General features: G+C 50.0%; 1 protein-coding gene across 1 annotated transcript; it reads right to left on the bottom strand.

Moving 5' to 3' along the window:
• Positions 1–8,991: 8,991 nt before the first annotated feature.
• Positions 8,992–10,481, bottom strand: RPP25 (ribonuclease P and MRP subunit p25). Its single transcript, XM_049905834.1, has one exon. It carries the CDS (start codon positions 10,317–10,319, stop codon positions 9,678–9,680), a length of 642 nt encoding a protein of 213 aa, XP_049761791.1. The 5' UTR covers positions 10,320–10,481; the 3' UTR covers positions 8,992–9,677.
• Between the last annotated feature and the right edge of the window lie 5,541 nt (positions 10,482–16,022).

Below are 16,022 nucleotides of genomic sequence, written 5' to 3' on the forward strand. Positions count from 1 at the left end.
CACAAGATTAGATCAGGTCTACCAAGGATAATCTCCCTTTTGATTAACTCAAAGTCAACTGATGAGTACCCTAATCTCAGGAATGATATCCCATCAAATTCATAGGTTCTGCCTCCCACTCAAGAGGAGGGAATTATTCAAGGTATGTATACCAGGGTAAGTAAATCTTAGGGGTCACCTTAGACTTAAACCTAGTACACTTAAGTAGGGCAGCCCCTGCCAGTTGCCAAGTCTGCCCTCAGTTGTGTTCCCAGGTCCCAGCAATTCTGCTGCTTCTGGGGGGGTTCCTTCCCTGATGGTTTTAGAGCCACCTCCTGGCCCTTGCCCAAGGCCATCAGGGTCTTTTGTCTCTTCTTGCCACCTCCTACCCTGAAATTCTTTCCTGTTCCTCTGGAGAAGCAGTAGCTGGACTCCTAATACCTCGGGGATGTCATCCTAACCAGTTGAGCAGCCTGTCAGCTTCCTGCTGCAGCCCAGAGCCTTCATCCTGGAAGACTTGTGATGAGGCATTTCTCTTGATGTGTGCAGGAGGGAGGGATGACATTATTGAGGAGCTTGTGAGGACAAAGACACTGCTCCACCACCTGAATTTCTAATAAAGGGAAGTTCACATGCAAGAAAAGCTGTCTTCTCTGGTAGAAATTAAGCATACATGAGGTCAGGACGGGGGGTGGGGAGAAGAATCCTGCCATTTCAAGGCTGGAAATGGCCCCTGAGACCATTAGTCTGACTGATCTTACATTGCTTTTATCTCCTCAGGCCTTTACTTGAGCACTTCCAGTGATGGGATCTCACTACTAGACTGCTCTGAAAATGGAGATGAACAAGAGAAGGCACCCGAGAGAATGACAGTCTTACTGCTGTTGAACTATAGCACTGCTTCCATTAGTCATATGCCTTTGGAAAGTTACTCCAATTCCTTGAACCTCGATTTTCTCGTCTATAAAATGAGAATAATAATGGAACCTAGCTAATAGGTTGCTGGGAAGGTTACATGAAATAATGTACATAAAACACTATGTCCTGGACGGCACCCAGTAAGGGCTCAAAAACAGTAACTGTTGTTCTCTAGATAGTGTTTTCCTGTTGAAAATTGTAGGAAGTTCTTTTCCCAGGGCAGGGCAGGTTGTGAGATGGAGGACAAAGCATGGAGGTGGGCAAACACAGTATGGATCACCTGGGAGTCTGGGAAGAGGGGTGGGAGGAGGAAACAGCCCTTGAAGGCAGTCCTGTGGGGAGGCCATCAAATAGGGGTATGAGGGCTCTAACGGCACTTTTTCCTCCCCCTTCCCACACCCACTATATCAATGTGTAAGGATGTTGATTGTAACATTGTTCAAAATAATGAGCTTAACCTGAACAACGGAACACTTCTTGTTGTATGCCCTCAAGTCAGTTCCAACTCATAGTGACCCTATAGAACAGAGTAGAACTGCTACATAAAGTTTCCTAGGCTGAAAGCTTTAAAAAAAAAAATTTATTGTGCTTTAAGTGAAAGTTTACAAATCAAGTCAGTCTCTCATACAAAAACGTATATACACCTTGCCATATACTCCTAATTGCTCTCCCTCTAATGAGACGGTACACTCCTTCCTTCCACTATCTGTTTTCGTGTCCATTCACCCAGCTTCTGACCCCTCTGCCCTCTCATCTCCCCTCCAAACAGGAGATGCCAACATAGTCTCCTGTCTACTTGATCCAAGAAGCTCACTCTTCACCAGTATCATTTTCTATCCCACAGTCCAATCCCTGTCTGAAGAGTTGGCTTTGGGAATGGTTCCTGTCTTGGGCTAACATAAGGTCTGGGGACCATAACCTCTGGGGTCCTTCTAGTCTCAGTCAGACCATTGAGTCTGGTCTTTTTATGAGAATTTGGAGTCTGCATCCCACTGCTGTCCTGCCCCCTCAGGGGTTCTCTGTTGTGTTGTAGGCACGCACCTTCTAGTTTTTCTGGTCTCAGGCTGATATAGTCTCTGGTTTATGTGGTCTTTTTTGTCTCTTGGGCTCATCATTACCTTGTGTCTTTGGTGTTCTTCATTCTCCTTTGCTCCAGGTGGGTTGAGACCCATTGATGCATCTTAGATGGCCACTTGCTAGCGTTTAAGACCCCAGATGCCACTCTCCAAAGTGGGATGCAGAATGTTTTCTTAATAGATTTTATTATGCCAGTTGACTTAGATGTCCCCTGAAACCATGGTCCCCAAACCCCTGCCCCTGCTATGCTGGCCTTCGAAGCGTTCAGTTTATTCAGGAAACTTCTTTACTTTTGGTTTAGTCCAGTTGTGCTGACCTCACCTGTATTGTATTGTCTTTTCCTTCACCTAAAATAATTCCTGTGTGAAAACCCTTCTCCCTCCCTTCCTCCATCCCACCTCTCGTAACCATCAAAGAATATTTTCTTCTCTTTTTAAACTATTTCTCCAGTTCTTATAATAGTGGTCTTAAATAATATTTGTCCTTTTGCAACTAATTTCACTCAGCATAATGCCTTCCAGATTCCTCCACGTTATGAAATGTTTCACAGATTCCTCACTGTTCTTTATCAATGCGTAGTATTCCATTTTGTGAATATACCATAATTTATCCATTCATCTGTTGATGGGCACCATGGTTGCTTCCATCTTTTTGCTATTGTAAACAGTGCTGCAATGTGTAAAGGCTCTTAATTCTCTAGGATATATTCCAAGGAGTGGGATTGCTGGATTGTATGGTAATTCTATTTCTAGTTTTTCAAGGAAGCGCCAAATCAATTTCCAAAGTCGTCATACCATTTTACATTCCCACCAGCAGTGTGTAAGTGTTCCAGTCTCTCTACAATCTCTGCAACATTTATTATTTTGTGTTTTTTGGATTAATGCCAGCCTTGTTGGAAACCCTGGTGGCATAGTGGTTGAGTGCTACAGCTGCTAACCAAACGGTCGGCAGTTCGAATCCGCCAGGCCCTCCTTGGGAACTCCATGGGGCAGTTCTACTCTGTCCTATAGGGTTGCTATGAGTTGGAATCGACTCGACGGCACTGGGTTTGGCTTTTTTTGGTTGTTGGAGTGAGATGGAATCTCATAGTAGTTTTGATTTGCATTTCTCTAATGGCTAATGATCGTGAGCATTCCTTCATGTTTCTGTTACCTACCTGAATGTCTTCTTTAGTGAAGTGCCTGTTCATACCCTTTTAGGCTAGAATCTTTACAGGAGCAGATCCCCAGGTCTTTTCTTCCACAGAGCCGCTGGTGGGTTCAAACCGCTGACTTCTCGCTTAGCAGTGGTAAGCTTAACCATTGCGCCACCAGAGGGCAGCTGTCAAAAAAATGATGCAGAGCTGATGCACTGTTAGAAGATGCCCAGGATGTAGTATTAAGTGAAAAAGGCACTTTACAAAACAGTAAGAATCCATTTTATTTTTTAAATACACTTTATCCGTGCACAGAAAAAAAGTCTGGAGAGATACAAATCACATTAACAGTGTTTTTGTTTTTAGCAAGATTTAAGGTATTATAGCACGGATGACTCAGTTTTTTGTATTTTCTAAATTAATACTTTTATGATCAGAAAATCATTAAAGAATATAATTTTTTTATTGAGCTATAATTCATATACCGTAAAATTCAGTGTGCTTTTTAAAGTGTACGATGCAGTGGTTTTTAGTATATGTTGTGCAACCTTCACCATTATCTAATTCCAGACAATTTCATCGCCCCAAACAGAAACACCATACCCACTAGCAGCCACTCCCCATTCCCCCAATACCACCAGTCCTCGGCAATCACTCATCTACTTTCTGTCCTTATGGACATTTCATATAAGTGGAATGATACAATATTTAGCCCTTTGTGTCTGGATTCTTTCACTTAGCATAATGTTTTCAAGGTTCATTTATGTGGTTACATGCCTACTTATGGTAGAATACAATTTCATTGTATAGATATACCACATTTTGTTACTCATTCACCAGTTGATGGACATTTCGGTGGTTTCCACTTTTTGGCTGTCACGAATAGTGCTGCTATGAACATTCATGTCCAAGTTTTTACGTAGATAGATGTTTTAAATTCTTTTGACATATACGTAAGAATGTCATATGGTAACTGTGTTTAACTTTTGGAGGAACTGCCAAACAATTTTCCAAAGTGGCCACACTATTTTACATTCCCACCAGCAATGTATGAAGGCTCCAATTTTTTCACAACCTTATAATTTTTTCTTTTTTATACAAAGAAATCTGGGTCCTTGTAGCTGTCTGAGCTGCGTCCTATGCGCTCAGGTTTCCTGTCAGGAAATGACCCAGGGTAGGGGAATTCTGTGTTCGGAATTCATCAGCTGCTGTCCTGTGGGACCTCTCGCACTGCTTTCCCAGCACCACCTCTAGGGGGCAGCTCATAGCATTCTTTACTAGTGAGTTTCTCTCCAGAAATGTGTTCAAATAATTTCTGAACGTGAAGAGAAGGGGATTTAATTTTGTGTCTCTCGTACCAGTTGGAGTGTTGACTATATTATCGCAGAGAATAAAAACCTTCACTAGTTGTCAAAATCACCTGAAGATTATATTAAAAGGCATATTCCCAGGTCCCTGGTTGGATAGTCTGATCCTGTTGGTTTGTAGTTCACCCCAGGCAATCTGCGTGTTTAACAAGTGCCCTGGGTGATTCTGATGATGAGCTACGGTTGAGAAGCCTAGTATTATTTCCTTATCCCGACAGCAATCTTGCCCCATTTTGCAGATGAGAAAGCTGAGACTCAGAGAAGTAACTTGTCCAAAGTCACAGTCAGCATGACTCCCTCCCAAGCCTATGATCTTGTCAATACAAGAGCGGGCATTACATTTGCTAGCACAAACCTGCGGAGTAGAGACCTTCCATGGAGGACTGGAAATTCTGATAATAGGGGCCTTGGCAAATATCCCTCATTCATCTTCCCAATTTCCACCAAAGGTAGAGAGAATACCTATGATAGTTGGGAGGTGTCATAAACAACACCAGAATCCCCAAGCCAGGTATACAAACCCAACCCCCATGATGACTTTAGCTTCTCCAAAAGGTGGGAGTGTGGGGCAGGGGATCCAAGGGCTCAAATGGGGAGAGAAGCCATAGTGGGGATAGGGGCAACTTCGGCCACTGTCCACAGGGTTGGACAGCTAAGGACTTTGGTGTGGCATCAGAACAGTTCAGAAACCTGGCTCAGCAAATCATTCATTCAGTCTGAGGGCGTCCTATATGCCAGGAGCTGGGCAGGGAGCAAGGCAGACAGGACCTTTCCAATCATGGGCTTATGGTTTAATGGGATGACTGACAATCAAAGGACCACACTAATGAGGGCACAATTACAAAGTGAGATGGGTGCCCACAGAGGAATAAACCTGGTCTCACCAAGGAGACCTTCCTGTGGCTGAATTCATCTCAGTGAAACAGAGGGAACTAGAGTGTCCCTGGAGCCCTGGTGGCAAAGTGGTTAAGAGCTCAGGTTGCTAACTGAAAGGTTGACAGTTCAAATCCACCAGCCACTCCTTGGAAGCCCTATGGGGCAGCTCTACTCTGTCACTTAGGGTCACTATGAGTCGGAATCAAAGACACACAGAATGTCCCTAGTGGCCAGTGTGGGCATAGCGATGACCAAAATGGCTACGCTGAGGAAGGGGGCTGAGAGATGGAAGAGCCTGGTCTAGCTCAGGTCTTCTGGATGCTGTGCAGTGAACACAGCCCTGCAGATTCAGGGCCAGTGGATGACAGTTCCCAAAGTTTTAACCAATTTGAATCTGTGGAAACCAAGGCCACACAGTGGACCCCTGCAAACAGACCTCTAGGACAGCAGCCCCAGCTCGCACAACAAAAATCTCTATTGTTTGGCTCTTACACGGCAAGTCCCTTGGGATGCCAAGAAGGTAGGTCAAGTCCTGTCCAGACGAGGGTTAATGCCACAAGGAGAAGCCCTCCTCTTCCCTGGCTGTTTTTGTTAGGTGCTATTGAGTAGATTTTGACTCATAGTGAACCCATGTGACTGAGCAGAATTGCCCCATAGGGTTTCCTAGACTGTAATCTTTACAGGAGCAGATCACTAGCCAGGTCTTTCTCCCGCAGAGCTGCTGGGTGGGTTCAAACCGCCAACCTTTCCATTAGCAGCCAAGTGTTTAACTTTGCACTATCAGGGCTGTAATGGCAGTGAAATCTTAGTAAGATAGGGTAGCTCTCAAATCTGTCCCTATCTCCATCCCCACTGCCACTTCCTCATCTCTTAGCTCCCTGGAGCTTCCTGGACCCACTCAGGGCCCCTCCAGTCCACCTCCCACATACAGAGGTGTCAGAGAGAGAGTTCTCAAACACGAATTGGACCAGGGTATTCCCTGGCTTCCACTGACTGCCCACTTCCTTCAGGGAGGCTCCCTGTGACCTGGCTCCTACCTGCTACTCCAGTCCCACCTGCCTCTCACCATAGACACGCTATCCTTCAACCACATGCAGCTGCTTGAACACACCATCACATCCTTGTGCTCTGCCTGGAATTTCTTTCCCTGTCCTGTCCAGCTGGCTAACTCCTTCTGGTCCTTGGAGAACACGCTCCATCAGCACTTCTGGGTGAATTATGTAAGTGCCCCTTCTCAGAGCACCCATCTTCTCCTGTTATCATCACACTGTGCTGTCACTTCCTACTTTTCTTTGTCCCCACTAGGCTGGGACCTCCTCGAGGCAGGAGCCATGTCTGATTTTACCCCTACCCCCATGCCTAGACCTGGCGTAACAAAAAAATGCTTGTTGAGTGAAGTCCCTCAAGGCCCAGCTGGAGTTCTTCCACCCATCTGACCACAGGTTCTGGTCTTGGATTACATAGTTTACTTTCTCAAATAGAGAACACACCCAACAGTTATCTGGGTGAGAACCTTCACTGCCACCTCTACCCTGGAAGTGCTCCAAGGCAGGGTCCAGGCAAGCACCAGATTGGGCCCAGTAGGCAAAGATGGACAGCCTGGGCTCCAGGATAAAGGTCAGTATTGGGAAGATGGGGTCTTACAAGGGGGGCTTCCCACTCCTACTCATTAGTCAGTTCCTGAAGTGGGTCCTGTCTCTGAGGTGCTCCCCTAACCCCCGTTCCTCCCGCGTTCCAGATCTTCTCAGGCTTCACCCGCTTCCTGCCTCAGCCTTGAAAGGGTGGTATGGGAACATCTGTCACTTTCCTTTGGACCCTGCTCCTAGGTCAGCAGGGCCAGAGGATCAGTGAGGCAGGGTTGGGGAGCTCAAAGGTGCTGGGTCCCAGTGGGAAGTTAGCACGCCTATCAGAAGCCTGGGAACTGAACCTGCTGAGGGGTGCAGAAAAGAAAGCCAGTTTCATGACTCGCTTTCTGGCATCTGAAGTAGAAACTCAGCCCACCATGTTGTTGTTACCAAAACCCATTGCCATTAATTCTGATTCACGCAACCTTGGAGGGCAGGGTAGAACTGCCCCTAGGGCTCCAAAGGCTATAAATCTTTACTGAAGCAGACTGCTACATCTTTCTCCCACAGAGTGACTGGTGAATTTGAACGGCCTACCTTTCTGTTAGCAACCAAGCACTTAACCACTGAGCCACCAGGGCTCCTTGGCCCACCATAGGGCCTTGCTAATGCTCTGAAGCTGAGGAAATGGGAAACAATGGGTTCCCTCTCTTCTCTCCCTGCTCCCAGATGAGTTTCTAGGTTGGGAGACTTACCTGACCCAACCTCCTTTCCAAACAGGAAGCCTCTGCAACCTCCCCTCCATGACATGACAGTGGCAGCCTCTTGGTTGCACACTCCTGGTGACGGAGCACTCAGTACTTCAGACCACTAGTGATCTTGGAAGGTTGTTCCTTTTCCAGAACCAAGACCAGTCTCCCTTATTTTAAACTTCTACCCTGCAGCACCTCTTCCAGGTTTTATCATTTATTTTATATGCTTAAGTCCAGGATGAGCCCAGGGCATCTTAGTTGTCAGGATAGTTTACATTCTTTCCCCCCTTCATGGGCACCCCTGAGAGGAGTCAGACAAGCACATCCAAGCCCCCAGCCCTTCCCAGGGACTCATGAAGAACAGGAACTTGGGGAGGGCAACCAGTGGCAGGGTCCAATAACAACAGACCTCCCTGCCTCAAAGCTCAAGCAGAGGTACTGGGGGGGGGGGTCCTTGAAGAGCCCCTCCTGTCAGCTGCAGAATCTACCTCTTGTCACCAGCAGGACTTGTTTCAGGGTTCTGCCAGCAAACTGACTTAGAAATACCTTCTTCCCCATCTCCTTCCTTCCAGGGGGCTGCTGAATTGCATGGGGTGGGGTCTGCTTATGACATCCTGGGGATATATGCCCCCCTTACTCATCAGAGCTCTTCCAGAAACCACTCCCCCAGCTGACTTGGAGCTGGGCAGAAAGGCTTATGAGACTGTTATCTCTCAGCAGTCAGCTGTGTGGCGCTGGAAGCATCAGCTTATCAGGAAGCCTGCAGTGATTCACAGTCCGAGTCCCAGCTTCTCTGCTGAATAGTAATTTCCAGCAGTGGATTTGTGCTCAGTCTCTCTCCTCCCCCTCCCCCAAGGGTGTGCTGTCCTTTCTCAGGGAGAGAGGGCAGTGAAGGGGAGAGCTCACCCATGGGAATGGGGTGCCTTGTGCCATCTTCTGCTTATAGCTCAGTTTGCTGGCAGAAGGCTGCAGACCTAGGGACCCCAGCAGTGGCTGCCATTCTTGGGGATGACCCTCGGGAGAGTTCACCATTGCACTCCTTACTTCTCCCCCTAGACAAGCAATGTGCTGCTCCCTTTCTCTAGTGTGATCACAGCGGGATACAGGCCCCCTTCCAGCCACAAGTCTCTGAGGCCAGAGCCAGCCAGGGACTGAGCAATGTGCCCCTTGCACTCTTCCGAGGCTGTCCAGTCTCTGTGCCAGATCCTGAAGACTCCAAAGGTCAAGGATACCTGGCCAGAGGGACTGAGACACAAGGGGGCAGGCCAGAGCTGCTCTGCAAAGGCAGGTGATTAGGAAAAAACCTGGGGACAGTGCCATTTTTGTTTGTTTTATTGAAAGCAAGATTCCAGCTGTGGGGCTCAGGGGAGGAGGCACGCAAAGTTCGGTCCTCAGTCTCTCTCTCTGGGCCAACATGGCAAAGCGTGGATGTTAAGAGCCCATAGAAACACCCACCCCTGCCACCATGATATCAGTACACTCCTCTGAAGCAAGGAAAGGAAAATTATAAGGGAAACTGTGTCCTGGAGGGGGGCCAGAATAGCAGACCCCCACAACTCCACACTCTTCTACTCTCAAGCAGTTTCTTACCCCTCGCCCTCTGATGTGCAGGGTGGGGTGACTCCAAGAACTCTTCATGGCTCATGGACTCAGGCTCCTCAGGAATGCTAGGTGCCTTTAACCCTCGAGGATCTCGACCAAAGCTCCAGTCTAACTGCCCACCATTCCCTCCCTGAAGAGGTTCCAGTGTGGTCCAGAAAAGCTGAAAGTGGAGTCTTGTGTTTTCAGGCAACACAAGCAAGGGGCAACCAACCCACGAAGCTTCCCTGGGGTCGTTGGGGGATCCTCTCCTGTCACTCCAAGGGTCCCTCTACCGCTGCCTTAGCGGTCCAAGCTGTCCAGGTTATGGGCTCCAGAGGACCGACGCGTGAAAGGCTGGAGGAACGTCTGAAAGCGAAGGCGCTGGGATGGAATCCAGCCCGTCTAGGTGACCGTGATCCCGCAGTTCTCAGGCTGTCCGGTCCTCGTGCGCAGCCCCTGGCTCGGGCTGTGACCTCTTCGCGGAACCTTCTCCAGTTGCGGGCTCCCCTAGGCTCCTCTTGAGCGTTGGCGCATCTAACTGGGACGAGGGACCAGGATGCGGGTCCGGGGGCTGGTAGCCAGGTTGACGCGGATCTAGCGCGTCTTTGGAAAGTAGGATGGCGAGCGCCGGCACATTCTTGAGCACACTGAGACTAGCCGGCGGCTCTCCTGGTGGATGATCCGGAGTGGGCTCGGGCGGGACGCTCTGCCACACCTCGCGCACGCTCCGGTAGCGCAGCCGCGTGACCTGGTGCAGGCCCGCCAGGCGGCGCTTGAGGATCTCAGCGCACGTGACGGTCTTGGTGGTGGCCCGACCGCAGCCGCTGAAGACGATGGCGCGTGTGGCCGGCTGCGCCATGCTGGCGGTGGCGAAGGCCAGCAGATTCCGGATCTTGCTGCCCTCTTTGACCCGCATGTGCACGGCGCCGGGTGCCAGGTCCGCGAAAGGGCTGGATCCCGGGCCGCCCCCCTCGGCCCCGCCCCCCGCCGACGCCTCCTCGGAGCGCACCTTACGGAAGTTCTCCATGCGCCGTCGTCGCCGGGGCCTCGGGGACGCGGGCTTCGCCATGGGGCCGCCTTCAGCCCCGGGACTGCATGGCCGCCGGCCGCGCCCGGCAACGGCAGCAGGGGTAAGGGTGCGAGGGGGACGTAGACGTCGACAGGCGGGCTGGGACGGCGCGACCCTCGGCCCCTATGTGTCTCCGGTGGGCGCCGCTCCACTCTGCGCGCTCTGCGCCCAGCGCTCCGCGCCTTTAGCAGCCTGGGAGGCCCCGCCCCTGACCCCGCCCCTAACTCGGGCCCGCCCCGCCCAGTCCCAGCATTACCAGCCTCTCTGCCCAAGTCGGGGTCCTCGGCTACCCCGGCGTGGGAGCGTGGCGCGCTGTAGGGCGCAGCGGCGGCGCCAACGGGTGACTGGAGAGGCGAAGTTCCCCTGTAATGGCCATCTGCCCACCCCGAGCCTCATAAACGGGCAACCAAAATCAAAAGCGCTTGCGGTGCAAACGCCGCTTCAAGCCGGCTCCGGGGAAGAGATTTCTGAGCGGCCTTGCAGGGCTGCTGCCCTCCCATTCCCCAGAGGTTCACCTCCCTCGTCTCTTCGGCTCCCGAGCCGGCTTTCTCGCCTCAAGGATAGCCTCTGCGCCGTCAGCAGAGTGCAGGAAGCGCCGGCTCCTGCTCCACGCCGCAAGTCCCCTCGAATGGCTGCGCCGCGGAGGGGCCTTCGAGGGGCGGCGGGACACCGAGGTCTCAGCCTGGCCACGCCTGACTGGAGCTCAAGGCTTCCGGACCTCCGTGCTCCCCTGGGGCGCGGGGAATGAGCCTCTGGGCCAGGCAGCTGTCAGAGGTGAATGGCGAAGGGAGCAGAGAGAGACGCCTTTCTCCAGCGGAGTTAGGCTTCTCCCACCCATGCCTGAGAGTCCTCTCTCAGAGCAGACATTGCTTCCTGTTTCAGTGGATCCCTGTGCCTCTCAGGTGGAATTTGTTGTCAGTCAACCTTGGCCGCCACCCTGAGACCCAATGGGGCCCTTTTTCAAAGAGGAGTCTGGGTGAGGGCAGGTTTGGAGAGGAAGGTCGGGAGTTGAAGCCATGGGGCGTTATGAAGCTACTGGATGCCCTCCTCCTGGAACTCCACCGGACCAAGGGGGTGGGCCGGTGTCTCCTGCCAGGTGAGAAAGGTGAGCCTGGGATGGAAAGATTGCTGGTGGGAGGGAAGGTTTAAGGAGGAGCTGGACCCGCCCCCCCCAACTGCCCCAAAACCTTGCCCTTCATCCTGTCACTCTTCTCACGCAGACCGTCTGAACTGAGGGAATGGGGCCGACCTTGGCCGGGTGGGGGTGACAGCAGAGCGCCTGTTGGGCTAGGCCAGGGCGTGGTGTTGGGGGAGACCGAGAGGTGGGGCGGGCGGGTAAACTAGAAAATGATGGGGGAGTGACGGTGCCTGCTGGAGCAGGCACCCAGTCCTGAGAAGGGGCCGCTGGGCGCTCCTCTCCCTCCTCAAGGCTGTTCTCCCCTCCTTGACATCCAGTAACTACTCTGGGCCTTGCTGCGCAGAACCTGGGGCCGACACCATCACCACCCCTTGGGGATGGCTGGAGCCACTGGACCTCTGCGCACTGACGCCAGCGTGACTGACGCCCTCCCCGAGACCAGTGGCCCTCGGGGTCGCCTTCTGCTCGGAACTTGGACTTAGGCCAAGCCCCAGCCCCCGCGAACCCCAAGAAGAACAGCCCTAGGAGCCGGAGGCCCAGTGGCCTCGGGAAGACTGTCTGCAGCAGCTCATGGCGGGAACCGCGGGCTGGGCAAGGCCGGGGCGGCTGTGGGATTTTCAGGGCAGCAGTTTCGGTTAGGCCTAAGGAAAAGCCCCCGACGGCTGTACCCCGAGTTGGAATGGACTGGTTACGGGACGCAGCGAGCTCTCCGTCCCCGGGGGTTATGCAACCCCGGGTTGAACGCTCACTTGAAGGAGATGTAGGCGGGGGTCTGCAATTTGGGGAAAGGAGCCTGGGAGCTCTAGGGCTGTTCAGTGTTCGCCCAGACTGGTTTTCGCGGGCGCTGCCTTCCCCACCTCCTGCATTGCAGCCTGCTGTGGAGGACCCTCGCAGGCTACACTCCCCAGTCAGAAGGGAGAGCTCCGAAAGGGCCCGCAGCCCCCCCACCCCCGCTGGTCCCCTCCCTTCCCGCTCCCTCTGCAGCACTTAAAATGTAAATGTACATGGTGATTAGCCGCAGGGTCACTAATTATTGCTGAAGCCATTCATTACACTGTCAGCTTTCGTCTTAGCCCGCCGGCTGTGCGCTCCAGCCGGCCGCGGGAGGCGGGAGAAAGGGGAGAATAAAGCGGAGGGACAGAAAGATCCGAGGATGGGGAGTAACTGTGAGTAGGGGTAACGCGCTTGGCAGGAGGAAGCCTGAGCGGGGTCGGGAGAGGGGGCAGTGAATGAGGGTGAAAAACCGGGGTGGGCAAGAAGAGTGCAGAAACGCGGGGGTGGGTGGGTGGGGAAAAGAGGGAAGGAGAGGTGGGGAGGATTTGGAGAAGAGGGCGGTGTGAGAGGGAGATGGGTGGGGGTTAGGGTGAAGGGAGAAAACTCGTGGAAGGGAGAAAGACCCTCTAAAGGGGGATAGTAGAGGGTTAAACTCTTGGAAAATAAAAGTGCCCGTCTTTGCGGCGCTTCCTACCGGGGTTAGAAAAGGGGGTTAGAAATGTAGAACGACTAAAGAGACGTTCAATGAAAAGAGCCAAATGCCAGCCATACACTCAGTAGGACTCTAGCTAATTTTTTTAAAGGGATCTATTTCTTTGTTTATGGATGTAAATGTATTTTTAAATTTTATTGTGGTAAAAGAGTATATTAAAAAAAGGTTGCCATTTTAGCTATTTTTTTTTTAAATGCACCATTCGGTGACATTAATTACTCTCACCATGTTGTGATACCATCACCACTATCCATTTCCAAAAGTTTTCCATCACCACGAACAGAAACTCAGTAACCATTCAGTAATAATGCTCATTCCTTCCTCCCCGGAAGACTAATCAATTTTTGTCTCTATGCGTTTGCCTATTCTAGATATTTCATGTAAGTGGAAACATACAATATTTGTCCTTTGGCATCTGATATATTTCACTCGGCCTAATGTTTTCAAGGGTCACTCATGTCGTAGTGTGTATCAGAACTTCATTTCTCTTTATGGCTGAAAATATGTATTGCATTATATGTATATGCCACATTTTGTTTATTCATCTGCTGATGGACATTTGGGTTGTTTCCATACGGATGTAAGTATATTGTTAAAATATCTGCAAGACAACAGCATTTGGACATCTTACCACTTTTGAGGCTGGATCCAGTTTTTTGGGGGGGCCTCTTTAAGAAAAGAAATGCTAAATATGAATACAAAATTAAGTGCAGGATCTTGGAACAGCCTGTGTGAGTGACAGACTAACCCTGAAACCTCAGCTTCATTCTGCCTGTGTGACCTTGGGCAATTTACCTCTGTGCCTTGGTTTTCTTATCTGTAAAATGGAACTAGCGGTAGTAACCTGCCTCATAGAGTGGTTGTGAGGTGTACAGACATATAACACCCTTAGAACCTTAGTAAGTTTTCAGGAAATGTTGCCTGTTATTATTTTCCATATATTATTTGTGTGATTAAAATAAGTAAAATAAAAAGGGAGATGAGGGGAAAGAAAGACTAATGAAAAGGAAAGGAAATGGGAAAGCCAGGGACATAGAATTTTCCTAATTTTTTAGGGATGGTTAAGTGGCAGATTAGACTCCTTACACTCTCCAAAGAGGCCTGTAGAGTGGCAGTTAAAGCTGAAGGCTAGCCAGTGTGGCAGCAGCCCCTCCTCTGCAAAGGTTCTTTCCTATTTTTTGCAGTACACACCTACCTCCTATGGACAAGTCTCCTCTCACCGTGCTCCCCCCACCCCCAGAGAAATCCCTGAGACAAGGAAGGTCTTCTCTGTCTCCTATAGCAGGAAGAAGATGTGGAGCCCCTAAAGCTATAGGTCCTAGTCTCAAAGGGGCCTTGGGGGCCTTCCAAGTACAGCCAGGAACCCAGTTCCATGGTCCTAGGACTCCTGCTGTAGTCCCCTGGAAAGTTACAGAGGGCCAGAGGGAACTCAGATTTTTCATGGACCCACCAGCACCCAGCATAGGACCAGGTACTCTCACAGGTCTATTCCCTGATTTAATCTTTTCAATCTTCCTTTCCAGGAAGGTATCATTGTTTGACCTATGTGGAAACTGAGGCCCAGAGAGAGTAACTTGCCCAGTGTAGCACAGCTAGAAAGCAGCAACCATGAGTATTTGAACCCAAGCACTCTGACTCTTTACTACCTCAGCTTAGTATAAGAGAAAAACCTTTAAATGACTAGAGCTGCCCAACAAAGCTATGGATTGGCTTTGGGGGCAGAGGGGGTGTGTCTAGTGGGGAATATGTATTAGTTATCTATTGCTGCGTAACAAGCAGCAGCTTAAAACAAGAAACATTTATTTCCAAAGGGTGGAAATCCGAGAACAGCTTATAAGAGTGATTCTAGCTCAGAGTCTCTCATGAGGATACAGATAAGATGCTGGCTGGGCTGCAGTCATCTGTAGGCTTGACTGGGGCTGAAGAATCTGCTTCTAAGCTCACTCACATGTCTGTTGGTCAAAGGCCTCAGTTCTTCAACACAAGGGCCTCCCTATAGCTCTGCTCAGGGCAAGTAATCCAAGAGACAGAGTCAGAGAACAAGCAGGAAGACGCAGTCCCTTTTATGACTCCGCTTCTGTAGTTGTACATCATCACTTCCGCTTTATTCTATTCATTGGAAGCAAGCCCAGCCCATATTCAAGGGGAGGGGAATTGGGCCCTGTTATGGATTGAATTGTGTCCTCCCAAAATATGTGTTGGAATCCTAATCTCTGTACTTGTGGATGTAATCCCATTTGGGAACAGAGTTTTCTTTGTTATGTTGTTGAAGCTATATCAGAGTAGGGTGTGCCTTAAGCCAATTACTTCTGAGATATAAAAAGAGCAGATTAGGCACAGAAGCAAGGAAGCATAGTTGGGGAAAGATAGATGCCACGCCACATGAAGACTGTCAAGCAGCCAAGGAACAGAAGCTGAAGAGAGACAAGGACCTTCTCCCAGAACTGACAGAGAAATGCTTCCCTTAGAGCTGGTGCCCTCAATTAGGACTTTGGTCTCCTAAACTGTGAGGAAATAAATTTCTGTTCATTAAAGCCACTTGTGATATTTCTGTTGTAGCAGCTCTTAATAACTAAGACAGGTTCTGCCTTTTTTTTTTAATTGTGCTTTAGATGAAGTTTTACAGAACAAACTAGCTTCTCATTAAATAATTAGTACACATATTGTTTTGTGACGTTGATTTCCAACCCCACGATATGTCAACGCTCTCCCTTCTCAACCTTGGGTTCCCAATTATTAGTTTTCGACAAGTTCCACTTCTTGAAGGGAGGGAGTGTCAAAGAACTTGTAGATATTTCAAAGCCACAACAGAAGGGGAGTGTTTGGGGGGCAAATTTAGAAGGAGAGGGAAGCAGGAATTAACATATTGAAGCACATATGTAGAAAGAGCACTGACCTTGGATCAAGAGAGCTGTATTTATTTCCTGGCACACAGCAAGCACTTAATAAATGTTTGTTAAATGAATGTATGAAGGACAACTTCCCTAAGATTGTTTTTAACTCTTTAGTCATGGGCATATAAGCAGTCACCACCTTAAACAGCTCTTCTGAGGGTTATGTGGAATTATGGGTGTGTGAT

This window comes from Elephas maximus, chromosome 13 (assembly GCF_024166365.1).
Source record: "Elephas maximus indicus isolate mEleMax1 chromosome 13, mEleMax1 primary haplotype, whole genome shotgun sequence".
Lineage (NCBI taxonomy): Eukaryota > Metazoa > Chordata > Mammalia > Proboscidea > Elephantidae > Elephas > Elephas maximus.